Raw genomic sequence first — 22,787 nt, 5'->3', positions numbered from 1 at the left:
GTGAACTCATCATTACTGTAAACTTAAATATGAATCACTGGAGAAATCACACCCATTTAAAACTTAGAGGATGGCACACACAAAAAACTGGTCAAAGAATCTGACACACAGTTTTCATTTTCAGTCAACCTAAAAACCAAAAAAAAAAAAAAAAAAAAAGACTTTAGTTGCTGTACAGATGTAGAATTTTATCAGCCGCAAATAAAATTGCTATTGGCTCAAAATGTACTGCTGGGCTCCACCTGGCCACTGCTGGACTAAAATCACTAACACTGCCTGGTGATTTTAATGACATGTTTTCATTCCAAATCAGTAGCACTTTAAAAGTAAGTTCAACAAATTGATCCGAAAAAAAAAAGAAACAACTTTTACCGTACTATAATAATAATAATAATAATTTTTAAAAAATCCAACTATAAACAGCTCAGCCACTGCGAAGCAACAGTCACAAACAGTGTTACTAATCAACCAGTTGCTCAGGTCCCTTTTCCAGGAATGTTCTGGAGACATGTTTAACGTCAGCAGTGCTGACTTCGTCCTAAAATGCTCTGATGCCTCTGAATATGCTGATCACTTCCTTCTTTCATTACTTATTTATTTTGTGCTTGGTCAGATCTGCATATGAGACATGTATACAGAAGTGCCAGCTATGTGGAATATTTTCACCTCACCGAAGCCACGCTTACACAACTGCTAACAAGCACTTTCATCCTTTTTTTTATTAGAATATTAAGTATTAGATCAACAGAAAGTCACGCTTCACTGGGAACCAGAGGAAAAAGGATCCACAATATTTTACTTTCAAAATAAAAGTATTAAAAGGGTTGCATATGTGTGTAACTTGATCTCAGTTTAAGTTAAGCTGTTCTGTGACGGCCTTGAGCGTTTCTGAGAGGTCATTAGTGAACAAACGGCACAATAAAGCCTAAGGATCACAGCAGGTTCACAGATAAAACTGTCAAGAAATTTCAAACAGGATTAGGTTATGAAACAATATCAAAGCTTTGAAGATGTCATAAAGCACATAATGGAGGGGTTTGAGTCAAGCAGTCTCTCTTCAAGACAGTTTTATCTTCATTATATGTTTAGTGCATGGATATTAAAGAAAATAAATCATGTTTCGATGAGAACATTTATTCGTATGTGCTTTCTTTTTTTGAGCAATTCAAATTTCCCCTTCTAAATGTATGTCCTGCATTCCTGACCAATATCTCTTATTAAGTTCAAAGCTGAATTACATTTGCAGGAACTGGAAAAAAAAAAAAGAAAAAAGAAAAACTGTTCCAAGTGTTAAATCGGCTAATTTCTGGAATCTAAGTTCTTGCCACTGTGAATGCCCTTACAAAAAAATCCCATGAAAATTCCAAAATCACACGTATTCATGTGCTTTCACATGTGATTCACATCATTCACATGTGATCACATGTGAAAGTCACATGTGATCACATGTGACTTTCATGGGATATTTTGGAAGGTGTTAAGACTATGGAATTGCTTAAAGAAGCCCAAGAAGAAGGAAGATTTTATTAATTCAACGTTATTAATTCAGTCTTAATTTCAAACCTCAGTTGGACGGTGACCTTTAACATTCAGGCAGAGCAACAATGGAATGGTTTCGATCAAGTGATATTCACCCAAAGTGCAGACCAAAATCTCCAATATTTTTTATAATGGAAAGAAAAGTGAAAATATTCAAGAGGAAAATTAAGATTTATGCAAAAACCAGCAGCAAAAATGCTGCAGATCATAAATAGGTAACAGCTTTTATCAGCCACTGTGATTTTTAAAGTAGCAATCCAGTCATTTTATCATTTTGTACAGACAATCAATTTTCACGATTGGTTTTTAAAATTTTGCGAGCAAGGTCTTCTTTTTCGGTAAACGCTCAGCAATTCTGCCGAGTGTGGACATCGAGGGGAAAAAAGTGGTGACCTTAACTTTTACTACAAATAAAATCAATTAATTAATAACTGAAGCTTATCATGTCTTAGCTGATCTTAAAAGCAATTGCTAAAAACTAGTTTAAGTGGATGAAACATGGAACATTTCAGAAACGAGCTCTCTACCATGAGACGACGTTGTTGAGCCAGAGGCGCCGGTATCCTTTCACAATAACCTGCTGGTTAAAAACTTTAGAAAAGTGTATATCCCAGACAACTTTCTCTGATTAAACACAACGCTTCACAAGATCTATTTACCAACATCACAGCACATTTATGTTCTCATGAGATTAGTGCACTACTGTTTTGTGTTTACTAAAAGGATTACGGATTTGTTGACAGCGACTTATCCAACAAAAATTCAAGAATTTTCCCAGAATGGTGTGGCCAATTTTTCTTATGGTAAGAGATTTTTAATAACTGTTTGCATGAGTAAAATGCTGTTTTCTGTCATTTATGAAGGATTAAGGATGGCAGTGAGCAGTAACTGCTCCCTCACTCAACAATGTGCATTTGTTATGCAGCTGCATGAGAAGCATTTCTTGTCACATTCTCATCGCAAATTGCTCTGTACAGTTAAAAAAAAACTATCTATCAAGGTAATGGCACTCAGGACATGCTGTGCTTTACTAACCTCATTGCTACACTGGTAGATTTTTTAAATATATATATATTTTTTTGCATTGCCTTCCAGATTTTGGAGGGAAAACCTTCAATGTGCTGAGAGTTCATGCATTTCATTGTGATTCTATGAGAGAAAATGATTTCCTCTTTCGCTTCAGCGACAAAACACCTGCGTCCTAACAGCCGTTTTCTACAGAACTGGTAGTTGCTGGTGAAGTTGTTTATCACACGACATGAGTCACTGGAAATATTGGCTGTTTAAGCACTTCTTGGGAGCCTCTAGGTGGCATCAAAGCCCCTATTCAGGTTACACTGGATGAATTTGTTGAAATACTAGTTTGTGCCTCACTGAGGGAAAGTACAGTAATCATCCAAGGTTGATCAATATTTTGCTCCCATACGCGCGAGCTCACCCAAGTCACTGTTGAGTGTAAACGTTTGATGGCGTTTTGTTTGTCGTAAAGAGGTTTAAAAGCTTAAAGGTTTAAAACTTAAATACAAAAGTTTATTCCATTTGTAAAAAGATGAAGACAGAAACAATATCCACAGCTCAGCTGTAGTTTTCCCGCCCAAGAACAAATGATCCAAATGTTCAAAGTAATCTTTTAAAATTTGAATTTCAGACACAGCCTCTTTGGTATTTTTCAGTCAAAGTTTTCAAAATTTGACAAGCTAGGGCATGCAAAAAGGGAACAGCAAAGCATAACTAGTTCTCATGCTCAGGCCGATCAGCCCAACCCTTTATTCCCCTCCAGCCCTACCTCATGTCCCTTGCCAAACAGGATCTGTGAGATCTGAGAGTCATTTTCTCAGGACACAGGAATGTCAGAGCGCCTGCTGGGACATGCTCCCTACATTCTCTCAGATTTACTGGAAAAGGGGTCCAGGAAGAGTTGCTCATGCAGCCATTTAATTTTAAAGTTGGGCAACAATACTTATTGTTGGATACCGTCTCCTGGCCAGGTGTGTTCACTGACTCACTGATTAAATTAGATTGTCCGGATCACTCTGATCTCCACTTAAAAGACACCCATAATCTTTCATTTCCTCTCAGACGCGTCATCCATGCAAAAGAAAGAAACATAAAAGATATATTTTTATTCATTTTATTCTTTTTTTTTTTTAGAAAAACATTTGTTAAAACTTAGATTTGTGTAAAGCTTACAAGTAAATTTTTACACAGCAGACAGAAAGGGGGGGGTAAAAAAACGCACATCAGAACATAAATACAATACAGTCAACTTGTCGCAAACATGCAATCTGCTAATGGCACAAACTTAAAGAAATGTAGAGGATTACTTGGCCCAAACACCATCTATAGTATTTCAAGTGTCAGATGCTAAGCAAGCACAGGGTGGAAATGTAACAAAACAACGTCCTCCGACTCAATGCTACATTTATTTATCAGAGTTTAGTGCATCGGTTTTGGATGTGTACACGTCCGTGGTGAGTGCACTCTGTTGTGATCCGTTGACCATCTCTGAACACTTTGCGCTGGCTCGTCTGTTTTACATGGACAGGCAACGCTGTAGGCGCTGAAATGTAAAAAAAAAATAAAAAATAAAATAAAAAATGTTCAGTAGTGGTGGCATTCCTGCTTAGTTAAGGGTCCAGTGGCTGGATGTCAGCGGCGACTGTTTGTGGGAATGATTGGGACTGTGGCTGTAGGTGGGCGAGTGGGTGACGCTGGGACTACTGGGAGGCGTGGAGGAGCAGGAGGACGACTTGGATTTGATCTGCAGCCACTTGTCCTCTCCCAGTGCCTTGGCAAAGTGGTCGTCCACAGACACACTGATGGAGAGTTCCTTGGTGGGCGCTTGTTGGTAATTCACCCCAAGGCTCCTCTGGAAATGCTCCTCGAGGACGTGCTCGTAATTGCATTTGGAGTCTCCTGGAAAAAGGAAGATGTATGACACAAGTCAAATACACACCTCTGTGAGTCAGAGAGAGTCTGTTCAAGACTGAGTGGTTGTTTAGTCTGAGTTGACTAATTAACCAACTCTCTCAGTCTGGAGAGAGTGAGAGACTGACCTGAGGAGTGGCTTTCGCGGACCTCAGGTCTAGAAGAAGGGCTTTGTACTGATGACAAACAGGTGATCACTGATGGGCGCATCTGTGAAAAAGGAGAAAGAAATAAGTGGGTCAATCATTATTAGAATTTCAACAGTGGTCCTATGTTTTGTTTTCCTTTGAATCTTTAACCTTCAGTGTTGCTGCCTAAACCTGAGAATGCACTCTGTTAAGATTACAACCACAGCAATGTGCACAGTTTAATGCAGAAGTGATTAAACTGGTTGGGTTTGCTCCTGAAAGTCAACTCGCTTTTACTGTGATGCCATAAACAGTACAGAAGGAAAGCAGTCTGTTTGGTCTTGTTGAGGGCATTCCTCTTTCCATTGCTTACATTTTCTACTTGAATCCGGCTGGATTGCATTGCTCAGGCAAGCTTAGGCCTGTGTGCACTCAATAGACTTCACTGACTAAAGAGTACCCCTGCTGTGGGTTACCCTCGAGCTATACTGAAGTTAAAAGGAACATCAGAGCTGCCACGTTTCCAAAGTAATGACCGCCTGAACTTCCTTTATCTCAGTCAAAATCTGGCCTGTTGAAGAAACAAACGGCCCTTGTTCAGGACAGCTGAAATACCTGGATCTGAGTGGCAGCAGAGGCCGTAGTCTTTTCCCTTGCGTTTTCAGGGTCTTTCCTTGGTTTTTTGATGAGTGCCAGGGGTTCATCGCTGACTGGTGTGTAGTAGACGTATGGGGGGAAAGGGCTGGTAGGACTAGGCGTTGGGCTCTGTGGGGATGATGGACTCTGCTGGTTACTGAAGGGTGCAGGGACTGGACCAGCCCTCTGGACCATCTTGTTCCTGTTTATTGCCCGCTCTCGCCTAAAACCGATATAGTCATCAGTAATGGCTTCGTTTCTTCAAGAAAACTTGCATTTATGTGGGCAAAAAAAAAAAAAAAAGTACTGCTAACCTTTCCTCCAACGTGAGGCCTCTCTCGTAGTTGCGCTTGCGTTTGATGGGAAACACAGCCGGAGCTCGAGGTCGCTCGTTCCCCATATGTCTGTACCGGTCTTCCCCTCTGAGATGAGGCTGACCTATAAAACAGGGCCCAGAGTTAGACAATCAGAAAGGTTTACGCAATATGATGACGATATTCTGATATACTATTGGAAGGATACCATCTTTCATCTGAAGTGACCAGTCATAATGTTTTTATCTGTTAGAAAGTACTTAACACTTCTGGATGACTAACAATTGTTTTCATCCCATGACATCAACCTGCATGACAGCTAGTCGTGGGAAATTTTTTATTTTTTTCACCGTTAATTGTAAGCTCCGTTAAGTAGCTAAACTCGATCTACCTGATCAGTGAGGGTTTCAACACTTCACAGCTGATTCAATACTAACGGTAAATGATGTTTTTCTTCAATGTTGGCACACAGCCCATTCACACGCCTCCGAGAATACGATCAACACAGTTGTTAAATTCAATTTTGTGGGGTAGAAAGGCAAACATTTGAACACCTCCAACTATGATATGGGCGAACCCCTTTGTGAATGTAGATGCACCTATTTTTGAAATTTTATTTTGAGTCCACAAGTCAAAACACAAGAGCCGAGGTTGGCTCTGATAAGCTGAATACAAGAGTTGAAGAGATTCACAATAGTGAGATTCAGTCCACCAGTTAAAAAAAGGGTGTGATTTTTCACAGGCCTTTCATGGTTGCATTTGATTCCAAATAGACCACACACCACACCAAATCAATCTGCCATCAGGGTTTGCCATGGGATGTCATGCTTATAGTCAAAACACCGACACTCCTTGAAATTGTGATCGCCCCGTGCTTCGTTGTTAAAATGTACGCTCTCTCAACATTCGCAAGTCCACATTCACTAAATGACTGGAGGATTCCTCCGTTTGCAAGACAACAACAACCACTGCAGACTGGCCGGACTGAAACAATAGGTGATTATCTGTTTAGCAGTGCAGGACAAAAACGGGGGAGTTCAGTGTCATTGCTTGGACTCGTCAGCTTGCGTTACCTAGTGGATAAACATTCCATCACCTGCGTGCTGCTCCTTCACACAGTGTGCCATTATGGAGGGGGAGCAGGTATAACCACACCTATACTGATTTTCTAATGCCTCGGGCATGGATATTTTTTTCTTATTAGCTGTGAGTGTGCGCCGCGTGACCTTCTGTTTGGCTAAATTTAATCCGACTTTTGTTGAAATCCGAAAGCGGCACACACTTTACAATTCCTTTGTTGACATTTTAGAAAGACGGTCTAAAGTTGAGTCCCTCGTCATTTTAATTTTGACAAGACGTCCTGTATTACAAAAAAAAAGGTACCAGTCCAACAATATTCACCTGAAACGTGCATTGTATGAGGTACTTTTTGGATTTTAGATTCAATTTGATCAGATAGCTATGTGTTCTTATCAATCACTGCATTTACATAAACATCAATGACAGAACAAAGGCACACAGCGGTGGAACAAAAACAGGTAATGACTTTGTCCATTAATGAGGCAAATACATGCTGACAGATATCACTGAAATGTGATATCTGTACTGACTTTTATGACCAGTAAAAGTCAGTACTTTTATGACTTTTACTGGTCATAAAAGTACATGTGTTTTTATATCACAACGTAACACAAAGAAATAAAGAGAAAGTGTTCCCCAAACTCACCTTCTAAAATGTAGACCTTGAAGCCACTGCTCATCCGGGTAATGTACTGGAAGTTAGCCACAGCCATGGCTGCTGGACTTTGTCTGAGTGGAGAAAAACACTCGGTGGAGCAATCTGAACCTCAAGTATGGCTTGTATTAGAAGGGTAATGAGATTCTGGCTCTGCGTTCAGGTAGGTAAAGTGTCAGGTGCGCGCGGACCGCCTCGACCTGTGACTCACGCCTGCGCTCAGATTGGTTGCTCTCCGGGCCAATCAGACGGCTTCGTTCATTCACTCCATTGTTACGGTGTTTTTAGGCGTAAGGTTCTCACAGGTAAACTTGTTTCTAAAGTGGAAAGTTGAGTTGTTAAAATGCCACGGGGTTACACTGCTCCCTCCTACCAGAAGAGCATTCACAAATCCTTTAAATGTACTCCCAAGACTAAAATAATTCATAAGCCAACCAGTTTTCAGGCATCTACATTTCTTTTCCAAGAGGGGTTTCAAAGACTCCTAAAGGTGAAGAATGCCTTTTGTTTCCCCTCTGTGAAATCAACACCTTGCCCACCCTTGTCTGTCCTTCCGCACCCCGCCCCCAAATCTGAAATCTCACCAAACTGCATTTTTCTGACTACTTAGCCCACCGTGGCTTCAGTCATTCCTCTGACCTGCCCATACACGCTTGCAGCTGTACTCTGAGCCCGCCTCACATCTAATCCAAAGGCTTTTGTTAACGGCTGGACAAAGACTCCTAAGTTCTGAAAATACTGCAGGCATGAGAACAATCTTATCTGCAGACACTACGACATTGGCGGTATGAGAAACAAATAACCCGCACTGTGTGTGCTACTGAGAGATAGCAACCGTTTAATCATGCACGAGGAATATTGGCCTTAAACATAAAATTTCAAAGCACTCCTGCTTCAAAGGTCTTGCCTGAATAGTATTCATGAACAAAACCTGGTCTAATTTCAGCACAACAGTGCCCCCTTACGTCGATATGCACTGGAGAAACAAGACTTTCTACAGCGTGTTTCAATAATAAGGGATGACACATTCCTGTTTTAAGGTGCACACGTTTAAAGACGTGTTTACACAGTGACAAATTCTTTGCAGAGCTAACATTTCCCAACATGAGGAATTTAGTCTTAAAATGCAAGGAATCTGTGAGTGGACAAGCAAGTCTGAGAGCAAACGTCTTTAATGAATGCAGTTCGTGACATTATCTAAACCTGTGTCTCCTGGTAGCATTATGCTCCAACAAAACTGCATTATTCAGTGATCTCACCGTTTCAAAGTATTTCCATAATGCAAATAGAAATCACACACATGATGCGAGAGACCGCTAATATTTTAAGACTGTTCTAAATCAATTTAAAATGATCATTATAGCAACAATTGTGCAAGAAGGTGTCAAGACTCTAATCTCGGGATGTAAAAGCAGTTGGGTTAGCTTAGCTCGTCATGAAAGAGAAAACACATAAACCACATCAAAACCTTTGGGCGACATGACAACTGCATGACAAGGATGGCTTTCTCAAATAACATAAATAAAGCTCTCACTATTACCACTCTGAGGAAAAATTAGGAAATTTACAAAAGGTTTGTGTTTATCTACAGAGCTGAATGAACAGTCATAGAATCATGACATTTTAAAGCCAAAGGGTGGCACAAGAAACCCCAAAACATATATATAACACTCATGTAACTCTTGTGTAACTCTTCTGCTGGCTCCCTTTTAGGGACCCAGACAGACACCTTATGTTCATATCACTGTAACTTTAGTTTCATATGCTTAAGTTCTGTTTTCACTTGAGGACGATATTGTTCCAAAATGGTTTTATTGTAACCATAGATTTCTGTGTAAAGAATAATAAACGAGTGGTTAAACTTTAAACAAGGTACTTGCTGGTGTTTCCCTAAAATTATTGACGCTCCATTTTGCATGCGGTTCCTGACAACACGAATTTAAAGACACATTGGTTGCTTAAGCAAATACTTTAGTTCTTTTTTTAAGAGTTGTTTTTCTGACATTAAAATAAAACTCGTGTCATTCTTTCGTGGCTTTTAGTTTGGTGTGTCTGGTCACCCCTTACAAAAACATTCTGGAGACGCCCCTTGTTTACAGGATGCATAGTGTAAGTCAAGAAACTTCCAAAAATCCAGAGATGAACACAGTTTTTGTTGTTGTTGTTTTTATTTTATGAGCAGAGGGTGAGCTGAGCTATACATTGACCCTTCACTGTATTAATGATTCAAGAGAGAATAGCAGGAGTGCCTGTTTCCCTTGTGATCATCGTCAAATTTCCACCACAGTGTAGTTTCCATAGTACAGTAGAGGATATAGGGCTCCCACGGGAGGGGATATGTAAAGGGGGTGATCTGTTGATCACCAACAGATGGCGCATCACTAAAAACCGACTGTGTAGAAAATCAAATGAACATCTCGGCAATAAATAGATGTGTTTCTATTGGCCCCCAGCGGGATCCCATATAACCTACCGACCTGATTGTCCCGTGGAGTCAGCAGCTGGTTCATGTGTGTCAGAGGCACACGACCCTGTCACTGCTCTCATCAGCACCACCCTCATTACACATCACACTGCTGCGTCAAATGCACCTAAACACAGCCGTAACACAGGAAGTCTGATATTCTCCCTCACAATTAATGCTGGACAAATCAGCAGAAAGATCTAGTCTGATGAGAATTGTATTTATTTTAACTATCAGCATACTACTGTAAATAAATAGGCACGAGTGAATTAAATTCTTGTCATTTTTTAAATGCCATCTAATGCAGGAAAGAGAGAATGTAATTTCAATATTATGCCTTTACCTTCTGAACAGCACCGGAAATCAACTCCTGCATCCTCGCGTTACCTTGACAACTGTCCAGCCTCGCAGCCTCCTCTCCCTCAGGATGACTGGGAGTGACGCAGGGCAGACGGAAAAAACTGGGTCTTGAAGGGAAGCAGGGCGGCGGGGATGCTGGGAAGACTTTAGCTTGTATTTATTTCTCCGGTTTCAAGTCGGATGTACGGCCTGGCTCTGCGCCCAGAGGACATGACGGTTACCTGTGTGCAGGCTTTTCTTGTGACTGACCAGTAGGAAACCATCGCCTCATCCATCCTTGGGGCGGATCACTTTGGATACATTCCCAAGTAGGCTTCAGCAAATACCTTGATGCTTATTTTATTGCGGGGGAGCTTCGTTAAACGGGTGATTTAACCTGTGCATATTTCAGCTGTAATCTAGTTGCAGGCTGAATTTCTTTGCTGTAGCAGTCACGATTTCTTACTATGTTAATTATTTTTTTAAACTGAAATCATTAATTATCACCATCCAATTAATAAAAACCTGACTTTATTCTCTTTTAGGTGGCGGTGATTCCCGTTTATGCACATGGGAAACTAATCCAATCATTTATTTTTCTCACTGAACACCAAGTTCTGTGTCAGTAGGTGGGATTTTTTTTTTTCTTTGGACCTACTTCTCTCTACGTCATTTCAACAAACCTCCACCATGAATTACTTGCGTCGACGTCTATCGGATAGTAATTTCATGTCCAATCTGCCCAATGGCTACATGGGCGACCTCCAACGCACCGACCCGCCGCAGCAAAGCCCCGCAGTGTCGCCCGGGCCGCCGGAGAGGCGCCAGCCCGCCGCTCAGCCGCAGCCTGCAGGCGGAGGCTCCGGTTTCTTCTCCTCCATATCCAATGCTGTCAAGCAGACCACCGCCGCTGCGGCAGCAACCCTATCCGAGGCGGCGGATCGGGCTGGCGTCTCCAGCCACGGCAAGATCCTCCTGGTGATCGACGACCAGCAGACCGACTGGTAAGAGAGCGGCGCGCATCAGGGGCCCGTCTAGACACAGAATGTGTGCCAGGTCCACTGTGGGCTGCAGTGGCACAAGACCTGGAAGGTCATATGATTCAGGTGAGGCCGAGAGGCGCACCAAGTGAAGCTGCCAAACGGCTTCGTGGTTAGAGAAGGAGGGTGCTCTCGCGCTTGTGACATGGCAAAGATGAACCTTGCATGCAAAAAAAGAAGAAAGAAAAGGAAAAGAAAGAAAGAAAAATCTGCATCTGCATCATGTAACATAGCCAGGTTGCAGTCCGCCGTTGATTGGTGTGAAAGTTACTCTACACTGAAAAAGCACTCACCCCAACCGTTGAACCTTTAGGTGTCTTGTCAAATCACAACCACAATCTTCAGTGCATTCTGTTAATGCACAATTGTGAAATTAAATGGAATGAAACAAATACATTGTTTTTACTTTTTTGTTCTCAGAGGTCCGTTAGATAGACCACATAGAGCAAAAAAACACTTCATGCCTGATTTAGTTGTGAGGACGTTTATAAGACAATATCCGTTTTTGCAATTGTCTTTGGAAAAAATGACAAAAATGCAAAAAACAAGAGTGTCCACCTAAACGCAACCTAACATTAATCAGAAGCATTGCCAAAAGGCTCATGCTAACTCTGGAGGAGCTGCAGAGATCCACAACTCAGACGGGAGACTCTTTTGATTGGACAACTATAGCTCATGAACTCCCCAAACGTGACATTTATGGATGAGCAGCAAGAACAAAGTAAAGCCTGAAGAAGTTCAACGTATGGAGTTAGACACAAAGAATGAAAGAACACAGGAAGCATTGTAGAAGAATGTGCTCTAGGTTGAAGAAATCAAGCTTCTTGAAGCTATACAGGGCAGACCTGGAAGAAAACGTGTTTAATCCTGCTCCTTTTCCAGAGGGCAACAACCGCTAAACATACAGGCAGATGAGTAATACAGTTGCTCAGATCAAAGTATATGAAAATGTTAGATTGGATATTACAAGACCTCAAAATAGATTTTCATTAACACTCCAATCTCACTCAGTTTGATTTATTTTACAAAGAATATTGAGTTATAAAAACATCAGCCTCCAGATGTGCAAAGCCTGGTAGCAACATAACACAAATATCATGTAGCTGCAATTAAAGTGAAAAGTTGTGTTACAAAATAAAAAGTATGCACTATTTAAATAAAATCCCAATAATATGCAATTAAGTTTGCGAAGAAATGTGTAAAAGTTTGCGCGTCCATGTGAACTGCAGGGTTTCAAAAAGCAAGAACTACGGAGACAAAATGATCACATGCAAATCTCAGCGTTGCACAAAATGAAGTTGCACTTTCAGATTTAATTTGAAGTGTCTGCAGCCTGAATGTGTCAAAGACGAGACTGTTCCCAGTTTCAAAATGTCCTGCTGGGGCTGGAGAAACAAATACAAAAAAACCAAGCTTGAACTGTTTTTCGTTTTGTTCCCAAACGTACTAAACAAATTGATTCACCTCCTTGTTTCACATTCAGGGTGAAGGTTTTCAGAGGAAGAAAGATTCACGGCGAATTTGACATCAAAGTAGAACAGGTAGGTCTTAAACCCAACTGTTAAGTTTTATTTCAGCAGGAGAGTGAATGTACAAAACGAAACAATAGTTTAATCAAGGGTAAAGAAATTGTCCAAGCAGTTTACCTGATGGAGTCTTCAGTGAGAGCGATGTTGCATGCTTTTTTTTTTTTAATGAGATTGTAGCGTGTTTTGCTTGCTGATGGACAACACTGCCTTCAGTCTTCTTATGTCAAAACAGAAATAGGCCTCCTAGTGTACAGTTTAGTTTTCTTGGCAGAAAGAAAAGTCGTGGTATTATTAATTAGCTGCCATGTTCACAGAGAGCTCCGAACAATAAATGTCTCAGGGTCCGTTTCACTATCGAGTAAGAGCTGATACTTACTGTTGCATTAATTTTCAGTGAAATGCTTTCTTACTTATTAATATACTATGAAGTCATTATGAAAAGTCCAAAACATTACGCAAGTACCGCACTTGTTAATGTGACCTGTGATGACCAGGAGTAATTTAGCTAATGGTTTTAGCCGAGACGTGTTGCCCAGTGGTGTTTGTGGTTGCAATTTTAAACCGGTGGGTATTTATAGCATGCTAGGACCAGGAATGCACCCAGATGTTTCAAAAATCATTTTCTCTGCCTCGGGCACTTTTATCCATGTGTATTTTGGTCCCTTTAACTCTCGGCGCTCACTTAAAGTGCCTTGCAAAAGTATTTATACCCCTGAACCTTTGACATTTTGTTATTCTCCAAACTTTGTCTTAATTCACTTGGACTGGATCTGATATATTCATAACAATAATGATTTTTAAGTCAGAGGAAAACATATAAATTACATGTTATTTAGGGTTGTTCTCACAGAGATTTGTGGGCATGATGTGACAAAATGAACTCAGTAATAATCTAACAGCATATCAGATGGGTAAATCAATCTCTTCAGTAACTGATAGTTTGTAATCAGTCTACCTGGCTGATGGTTTAACTATTACTTATGCTAATGCACCCTCACAGTTAATGCAATTTTTATACGGTTGAGAAAGGTTTGGATTTGATGTTGTTCTTCCCAGGCAGAGTTCTCAGAGATCAACCTAGTGGCCAATGCCAGCGGCACCTATAACGTCAACATTGACGGCATCAGGAACGGGCATAAGGTTACTAAGTAAGTCCTGTTTTTAGTTTGGAGTTATCACTCTGCTGCAAAGTTTAGGTTCTGAAATTCTGTTCAATATTTCCCTCGTGTCCTCTGTGCCAGATCCTTCAGCCCAGACTTTGTGCTGATCAGGCAGCACGCGTTCAGTATGGACAGGAACGGAGACCATCGCAACATGGTGATCGGACTGCAGTATGCTGGCCTGCCAAGCGTTAACACCCTGCACTCTGTCTATAACTTCTGTGACAAACCGTGGGTGGTAAGTACTCTTTAAAAACTCTGTTCGGTCCACGGCGAGCAGCTTCCAGACGTATAGACAACGAGAGTGGCATCTTAGGGTTAAATTCTCCCTCAGTTTGCTCAGATGTCAAGACTCCACAAGCAGCTGGGCCCAGAGGAGTTCCCACTGATTGAGCAGGTTTACTATCCAAATCACAAGGAAATGGTGAGTTCTTTGAAATCTCCTCTTCGCCACTTCCTGAGGCGTCAGATGTCCAGCTGTAATTTATGATTATTTCACATAGCAGCTAAAGCCAGTTTGACTTTTTTCGTGAGCTTATGTCTCTTTGGGTTTTTGCTTGCGGCGGCAGAGTTTTCTGATTATTGGGTTGCCGAGTCAGTGTCAGGAACATTGAGTGAATGTTGCTGCAGAGCAGTCACCTCCACCCCTGCAGTCCCAGGCTGACAGAACTGGGCTGGCTTTCAAGTCATCAGAATGACTGCGTGTCCTCTCTGTTGGATTAAACAAGTGATGTTTTAATCATTAGAAATTATATGTTACAAAAACAGGGGTTTTCGTCCGGGAGTTGAGTGGATGAAAATGTTAGGAGAGAATGACGAGACTGGTTGAGATGACACAAAGGCAAGAGTAGCTCATTACAATCAGGCTATGTGGAAAACCAACATATCTTAACGAACCTTGAAACAGAAGGGCTACAGCAGCAGACGACTACAGCAGCTAAGAACAGGAAACTAAAAGGCTCAAGAAAGTTAGACAATGCCAGATTGGAAATATTTCGCCTGATCTAACCAGTCTCGATTTTAGCTGTGATATTCAGACGGTAGGGTTGGAATTCGAGGCTAACGACCTGAAAGCACGGATCAATCCTACGTTCTATCAACTGCTGATGGTGGTGCTGTCATGGCAACGGGATTGTTTTTCTTTTGGATCTTTAGGACAAATTGAGCATCACTTACGTAAATAAAGAACTGGTGGAGCTGTGTGGGTTGGGTTGCTTTTGTGGGGTGGAAGCTCAACTGGAGACTGAAGCTCCAAGGAAGATTTTTTTGAAAATAGGCGGAGCGTTATATGAGCAAGCGTTAAGGTACTTATGAATGGTTGCCAAGGGAGGTTTAAGATTTCTCAAAGGTGCATGAATAAGTCAAAACAATAGCCCGGGTTTGATGAAGGAATAACATTATAACATGATCTCAAGCTCAAAAAAGTTGATTTTACATGCGTCCCCCCTCCCCCCCCAGTTACCAGGATAATACTTTTTGGTTTCAACCAATCTCTTCAACCAATTAGAGTTTTGGATTTAGGTAGTTCATAATATAATGGGTTTATTTGTTGGTGTTTTTTTGTTTTTTTACAGATCAGCGCCCCAAAATACCCTGTTGTCGTAAAGATGGGCCATGCTCACTCAGGAATGGGAAAGGTAGGGATGTAATGATCAACCCTTTATATTATGTAGAACACATTTCATATGGGACTAATGAGTCCCCTTGCGTGTTTTCATACCTGCTAACTAGGTGAAAGTGGACAATCAGTATGACTTTCAAGATATCGCCAGTGTTGTGGCGCTGACCAAGACCTACGCCACTTCCGAGCCTTTCATTGACGCAAAGTACGACGTCCGCATCCAGAAGATTGGTAACAACTACAAGGCTTACATGTGAGTCAGTTCGTTGTGTTTGTCATTTCGAATGTCACATTTCACTCTCACTGACCTCTCTGGAAGTGCATCACAAACTGCGTTCTTTACCAGGAGGACCTCCATTTCTGGAAACTGGAAAACTAACACAGGCTCTTCTATGTTGGAGCAGGTGGCCATGTCAGACAAGTAAGAACGCGTGATTGAATGGTACTAAAATCCAAACAGTATGTCTCGCAGCCAGGATAACAGAATCCCAATTGAACACATGATTGCAGGTACAAATTGTGGGTGGATTCATGCGCAGACATCTTTGGCGGGTTAGACATCTGTGCTGTGGAGGCTCTACACGGTAAAGACGGCAGAGACTACATTATCGAGGTACTTTATCGCAGTGCGAGCATGCTGATGTTTGTCTACTATTACGAGGGCGTTTCTTAAAATTTTAAACATTATGTTGCATTTTAGGTTGACGACTGTTCAATGCCACTAATTGGGGACCAGCAGGATGAGGATCGAGTTCAGATTGCAGAACTTGTGGTTTCTAAGATGCAAGAGACTGTTCCACGTACTCCCAGTTCTTCCTCGGTACGCGCTGCAGCGGGACAGCCAGCACAGGTGCTTAAACTGGGTGCACAATATGCTTACGGTAGCAAAGAAAAAAAAATACTCTTTTGTTCTCCATCTTTCTCTGTAAATGCAACTCCTGTCACAATATGTTTCTTCTATGCTTTTTCTTGAAATGGAGGTTTCATATAAGGTGTGAAGGTCTGTGTTTGACTAAAGTACTGTTCATCCTCTCCAATTTACAGTGTTTCACTCTTCATGTGAAAATAAAGACGATCTATATTTGAAGTAGGAAACTGATTAGAATGGTCATGTAATAAGAACATGTTGTCAATTCTTAATAAATAACAGTTCAGTAGTTAGTGTGGTTATAATTATCTCTAATTTTAACCTTTTATAAGGACGCTTCCACCTGCACAATTTGTACATTTTGTGACAGATGCGACATCTTCTGAGCCATCTGTTTGTTTTGCAGAAAGCAGTTTCTCCTCAGCCTGTCTCACAGCCAAGAGTGCCACAGGCTCAACAGCGCCCCTCCCCTCAGGGTAATTTATCCTGATCTTTTGTATTTATTGAAAAAGTCAAAACAAAAGTAAAATCACGGTGTACGAATATGAGTGGTGCCCTATTTTACGTCCTGCAGGTGGTCCCCAACAAAGTCCTCCGACCCAGCAGCGGCCCCAGCCTCAAGGCCAGCCTCCCGCACCAGCTCAGCAGTCTGCTGCCAGCCCGGGTCCCGCTGAGCCCGCTTCTCAGGCCAAGCCTAGCCAGGGCCCCTCAGCCCAAACCCGAGCCCCAGGTCAGGGCGCTCCTCAGCGGACCCAGGGAGGCTCCCCTCAAACTCAGAGGCAGCAGTCCGTCTCTCAGCAGCAGAAACCTTCTGCTGGTCAGAAACCTCCCGGTGGGCAGCAGCAGCAGCAGAAACCGGCCCCACTCCCTAGACAACAGTCGCAGGGAGGATCACAGAAGGTCCAGCCAAACCGTCCCGGGCCTCCAACCACTCAGCAGCCGAGACCCGCCGCCCAAGGTCAGGGTGGCCCAGGGGGACGCCCCCCTCTGCAGCAAAAGCCCCAGCCCCCACAGAAGCCCAGTCAGGACAGCCCGGCTATGGGCAGCTCTCCACAACTAAAGTAAGTAGCCGTTCACGAGAACAGAACAATGAACTGGATCAGTACCATCTCATTTGTACTTTTCAAGCCTCAGAACTGACATCCACAGAATGTCTATTCTAACTTTTTTTTTTGCCTGCACTGAGGCATGCATGCCACATGTAAAAAAATAAAAATGAAAAATCCGCTCATACAGAGGCTATCTTCTTGAATGCGCATGCTGTATCGATTCTTACATTTGTCATTCTTACAGCAGTTAGTTTTATAAAACAGAAACATGTCAGATTGTCTGGTGAGGTTGTGAAACGTTAAAGCGACAGCCAGTTTTTAACAAACAGAAATTTAGGTGACACCAGTGTTAAAATCTTTGTTCTGAAGCAGGTTTCTCAGGGATACATTTAAACACCAAATTACAGGTAATAACTTAATAAACGGTTGGTAAAGACTTCTGTTTACACAATGTGGGTGCTTTTAAAAGTCTAATCCTTTATTTGTTGAATTGCATATCTGAGCACATGAGAAAATAGACATAAAAAAAAGAAAAAATGTCAATCCTATCTCGAAAAGAATGAAGCTAAGAACAGTTTCTAACTTCTGCAGTAGTGGTCAGCCTACAGAATTCACTCCGAAGTGAGAACCTTTCCCACTGCCACTTTTAAAGGCCAAATGTGCTAATGCTAGGACAGAGGTATTCATCTGGAAGTTGGCTAAGATGATACCAACAAGCTGGCAGGTTAATGGATAATGCTTTATGTTACAAATTACACTGGTAGTGCCTTTTGTATTAAGAAAAACACAATATGTAGAATAGAAACCATATCCACTTTACTAAACATGATCTTTAGCCAACAATTTTCCGATGCCCCTTTTTTATTTGGAATCTGTTCATTTGTATTTTGCCAAGATATTTTCACGATCAATCCCAGACAAAACACACACCAATGTGCATCCAAAAAACGTCATTCACTATTCATATCATGTCAATGCTGACTTGAAATGATAAGGTAATTCTGAATGACCCCGGAGAAGGAATGACCCTTTTTTCATCTTTTATTGAGTCTTTCCTCCTCTGTATCGCTCTCTCTCTCTCTCTCTCTCTCTCTCTCTCTCTCTCTCTCTCTCTCTGTCTTTATCTCTGTGTCTTTGCCTTGCTGTGCTCCAGTCTTTTCATTCCATTGGTTTGCTGCATGACTTTAATAGCCTTTCCTTCTCCTCTATTGCCATTTCCCTCTCTTTATAGCAAATCCCAGTCTCTTACCAATACCTTCAACATTCCAGAAACCCCAGCGCCCCGAGCCAGCCTTAGCCAGGACGAGGTGAAGGCTGAAACCATACGCAATCTACGCAAATCTTTTGCCAGTCTCTTCTCAGACTGAGCTGGCATCAGATCCTCCCATCCCTCTTTCTTCTCCTCCAGCTGAGAGAAAAACAGACAGGCAAACTGATGGACAGACACCCCTTCTCCACACCACTCCGGAAATGAGCAAGGACCAACAGAATCTCCAATTTATGAGTGTGATATGAAAGTGTACACACTTGACACCCACTGCCCAAACAGTTAATATCTATTAGAGTGAACAAAAAGGTAGAATAGAGTCAGATGATGTGATGCTTCAGACATTTCTCGCCTTGCTTAAAGCTTAACCGGGTCATCATAGCAAACCTCACAAAAGCCTATATATGTGCATGTGACAACCATTAACTAAAATCAGAAACAAAGCGACACAATACTGTTTCCTCTTATTTGTTGGTGCTGTAAATCCGTTGTGGTATTTGTGGTCAAAAATTTGAAGGACTGTACAATCTTTATTGGGATGAGGAAAATAGTAAAAGATGTTTCCTATTCCTCTGTAAAATCCTGTTCTGGTGACAATTATTGCAAGTTATCCTAAAATAAAAGTGAGAAAAAAAAACACTCCATTTTTCTGAAAAGAGATGTTAGAAAATATTTTGCAATGGGTTGCAAACCTTCTTGTAGTGATTAAGTGACGTAGCAACTTTAACTGAGAACAAACTCACTATTGCAAGGGCAAAGAGTGTTGCGTTTTATTCCTAAGATAAGAAGCTAGCTATAATGGTGTAGCATTAGGGGAGGAGATGGAAATAAAAAATAGCACAGTAGAAGCTATAATCTCCACTTCTTCCTTTTCTTGTACAAGCTAGCGTTAGCTAAACAGTTCAGCTAGCTGCAGGTAATTAAGAAGGTACGATATAAAACTCCCATGAACCATTTCTTCATTGGTTCATAAACACTCTAGCTCAAAGCAAGACAGTAATGATCAAGATAGCACTAAAAGTGTAAAATGTCATCTCAGCTAAATACTAAACCAAAATTGCTAATAGTAAAATGTATAAAAATACCGCAACAAATAACAACCGAATCCTAATGAAATTAAACAAGCTCTCATTCAGGAGAGAAAATGTAGAAGGGATAAAAATAGTTTCTTCATACTTGTTCTGTATCTTGACAGAATCTATTTTCTGTCAGATGGGAGCAGCTAAAAGTCTCAATATGGAATGAGTAGGATCCCACACAAATATGAATGTAGATATCAAGTTACAGCTATTAGATTACAAACATTTTCATCTTCCTGTTCCTGTTCTCTACAGTACTTTTGATGAAATGCCAGAGAATGACCCAAGTTTTCTCCCGATATTTGAAGCATAAAGTAGCACCACATATATACTTTTGTTTTTCCTGTTTTAAAGAATAGGTATTACCATTTCATAGCTTGGTGTACTTTTTTCCATTAACAGGGTGCCAAAATGAAACTATGGCATTTTCATCAAAGTTATCATATCATGAAAACCTTAAAGAAACCCGTGCTTAGCTGGGATATTGTTAATGATAAGCATTACTAACCCCAACCCCATCTTGGGGGTCCTGTGCCTCTGACAAAACACATTCCTATAACCCACTCTAAAGTCGTTATCCGCGTTAATATCAGCAGCTGAATTTTAGTCTCAATAATCAGCATGTAGCAAAATGGTGTTGATAAAAAAAAAAAAAATAATTGATCTCTTGAGGACTACGGCAGAAGTGAAAATAGATTCGTCGTCTCAATATCGTCGGAATTTGACTGGAAAGGTGAAAAATCCCACCGCCACCTGCCTCAATAATTTTTGTACAGTCCACTTCCACAGCTCCCCGCAGTGTTAGCAGACACTCTAGATGTGTTCGATCCGTTTCGACTGCTCACGGTGATGTCGTAGCTGCATGTCAATAGGAGGCAACTGTTGCGGTTTCCAGCAACATCTCACTTGTAACTGTGTCGTCACATGTAGTGGATTAGTCAGTAAAGTAGCTTCTTAGGTGTCGTGGGTATGTCGTCACTCTCGCTTTTCCTCCCATTAACTTTCGCTGCACACGAATGAAATGGTCTTCACCTTAAGAAGGAAAATTTAAAAAAAGAACACAAGAAAGCACGCCTTAGACAGACAAGAACGTCAGATCAAATGGAGCTGTCTCAGGAATGTCCACTTGATTGTGACACTCGTGTGTGGCTGAGGGTCTTCCATTTTCAGGCATAATGTGGCTGTTTACAGATGATGAGGGACATGCATGCCTTTTTTTCTTTTTTTTTTGTCTGCTGTGACGTTGTTTCAGATACTTTTGCACAGATATTCAGCAAAAATCTTACTTGAAAACAATGTCATGCACAAATGTGTGAAGTTTGCATTTTCAGGTTTATTTGATGAGGCACTTGATGGAGCAACAGCTCACTTATTCTCGCTCTCAGAGGTGGTGCTGGGCTGCAGTGGGGAGCAGCACCCACCGGGAGTTAGAAAACGGTCAACAGGTTTTACAATGGCCCTGACTTTCTGGGAGGGGCGGTCGCATTGCACTCCAAACCTGAGTCTGTTTTATGAATCTCAACATCTACTTCCAACGCTGCTTTCTATTCTTTTCACTGGGACATACCCTTATACTCAGCCAAGGAATGTTATGGTGAGATTTGTGTGTGCAATGATAGCAGCAAAACAATTGTAACGAAGGATCTCTGCAGAAGTCTTCTCTAATCGCAGCAGAACTCCAAGTTGCTAGTGGAAATCAACTCTTGTTACCAGACGCTAAACATGTCTTCCAAAAAGAGTGCATTCCATTTGAATATTCATGTAGAGCTGCAATAACCTGTTATTTTTTTCTTTTTTAGAGAAGTAGAGAGTAATCACAAAATATTGATTCTGCAGAGTCTCCTTCACGCTGCCTGTGCTTATTGGTCTGTTCGTGTAGCCACAGTGTCTCCTTGTGCTCAACAGTGCATTAATGTGCAAATGTCCAGACCCAATAGATGTGCTGTAAAGAGCTCTGAGCTTCTCCTCCTTGCTGCTGTTCATGCTTATTGATGTTAGGTGTGCTGGCGAATTGTTCAGTTTTTACGTTAAAGGTATTCAAGTGGCTCTTTTACTTATTTTGGCATTGCCTTTGTAAAACCCGAGGTTTCACAGAATGGGGCTTGTAATGTTATGCATTAATTGATTCAGGGTATCATTTTAAAATTCCGCAACTCAGTCGGCGCGTATATTTGTCTGATTTATCGCAAGTCTATCAGCAAAATCAGCAATGTGTGAAAGCAAGCCATCGCATTTACCATGGATGGTTGTTTTAAAAAATATATTACCCTCAGAGGCCTCTTTGCCACTCTGAGACATGAAACATGCAAGGTGCACTGAATGAGCAGAGGCAGCAATGCAATGACGTTTCCTTTTCTTTGGGTTTGGGTTTTCACTAATTTGGATCCTTTATATCTGACTGTGAATGTACATTTTTGTTTGTTTTCATACAGATGACTTTATTGTTTACCTATTGCACTGTATAATCATTGTGAAAATATAAAATCATTATGAACCTGTGAATGGGTTAAAGCAGTCAGTTGATGCCTCTCATGTTCAAATCGTTACACCCTAAATGTGAAAAAGTGCAAACGCCCGAGGTTCCTCATCGTCGCAGACAAGACGATGTGTCATATATTTTATGGTGGATTATTGAGTTAAGTGTAAAAAGAAAATAGATGTTATATGCAATGTAGCTATATCATGTGAAAATGAATATGTTATTGAAACATGGACACGTCCAATAAAGTCTATGACCAAATACAAACTTCTTATTTGTGCTTCTTCTTCTTCTTGTGGAACTATGAAGACCTGGAAGGGATCGCTTAGAATAACAGATAGGAGCTGGATTTTCGTTTATGCAGTAGCAGACAGTATTTACGCAGGAGACTGAATTAGGAAGTGGTGCACCACCAATGATATCCTTTAGTAAAACAAAGAAAAAAATAATTTCTTCTGTTATCATAAGTCAGAAGTCCACACCTCAGAGGCGTGCTGTGGTGGCGCAGGGAGTTAGCACGCCCCACGTTTGGAGGCCTTAGTCCTCGACGCGGACGTCGTGGGTTCGACTCCAGGTCCTGACGACCTTTGCTGCATGTCCTCTCCTCGCTCT

General features: G+C 41.3%; 2 protein-coding genes across 3 annotated transcripts; one reads left to right on the top strand and one right to left on the bottom strand.

Annotated features, from left to right (window-relative positions):
- Positions 1-3,654: 3,654 nt before the first annotated feature.
- Positions 3,655-7,801, bottom strand: vgll4l (vestigial like 4 like). The gene is made up of 5 exons (XM_044110821.1): positions 7,272-7,801; positions 5,546-5,669; positions 5,211-5,454; positions 4,596-4,677; positions 3,655-4,455 (listed from the first exon to the last, which is right to left on the bottom strand). The coding sequence occupies exons 1-5, from the start codon at positions 7,336-7,338 to the stop codon at positions 4,163-4,165; spliced, it is 810 nt and encodes a 269-aa protein (XP_043966756.1). The 5' UTR covers positions 7,339-7,801; the 3' UTR covers positions 3,655-4,162.
- A 2,320-nt stretch (positions 7,802-10,121) lies between these two features.
- Positions 10,122-22,442, top strand: syn1 (synapsin I). 2 transcript variants are annotated; one of them, XM_044110820.1, is made up of 14 exons: positions 10,122-10,412; positions 10,629-11,087; positions 12,607-12,664; positions 13,709-13,800; positions 13,894-14,050; positions 14,147-14,236; positions 15,387-15,449; positions 15,544-15,686; positions 15,780-15,854; positions 15,944-16,046; positions 16,134-16,283; positions 16,708-16,777; positions 16,876-17,362; positions 18,620-22,442. In XM_044110820.1, exons 2-14 carry the CDS (start codon positions 10,774-10,776, stop codon positions 18,645-18,647), a joined length of 1,830 nt encoding a protein of 609 aa, XP_043966755.1. In that variant the 5' UTR covers positions 10,122-10,412; positions 10,629-10,773; the 3' UTR covers positions 18,648-22,442. The 2 variants fall into 2 exon arrangements, with proteins under 2 accessions (XP_043966755.1, XP_043966753.1); XM_044110818.1 differs by having other exon boundaries at positions 10,130-10,412; positions 18,582-22,442.
- The last annotated feature ends 345 nt before the right edge of the window (positions 22,443-22,787 follow it).

Source organism: Gambusia affinis, linkage group LG03 (genome assembly GCF_019740435.1).
Source record: "Gambusia affinis linkage group LG03, SWU_Gaff_1.0, whole genome shotgun sequence".
Classification (NCBI taxonomy): Eukaryota; Metazoa; Chordata; class Actinopteri; order Cyprinodontiformes; family Poeciliidae; genus Gambusia; species Gambusia affinis.
Note: the sequence above shows the minus strand (reverse complement) of the source record. Positions and strands in the feature narration are given on the sequence as shown.

Coding starts and splice junctions, on each gene's coding strand:
- syn1 (XM_044110818.1), top strand. CDS start 10,774: ATGAATTACTTGCGTCGACGTCTATCGGATAGTAATTTCATGTCCAAT. Junction 11,088..12,606: donor GACGACCAGCAGACCGACTG/GTAAGAGAGCGG, acceptor TTTCACATTCAG/GGTGAAGGTTTTCAGAGGAA. Junction 14,237..15,386: donor ATCCAAATCACAAGGAAATG/GTGAGTTCTTTG, acceptor GTTTTTTTACAG/ATCAGCGCCCCAAAATACCC.
- vgll4l (XM_044110821.1), bottom strand. CDS start 7,338: ATGGCTGTGGCTAACTTCCAGTACATTACCCGGATGAGCAGTGGCTTC. Junction 5,455..5,545: donor GGCCTCACGTTGGAGGAAAG/GTTAGCAGTACT, acceptor TATCGGTTTTAG/GCGAGAGCGGGCAATAAACA. Junction 4,678..5,210: donor CTGCTGCCACTCAGATCCAG/GTATTTCAGCTG, acceptor CCTTTTTCACAG/ATGCGCCCATCAGTGATCAC.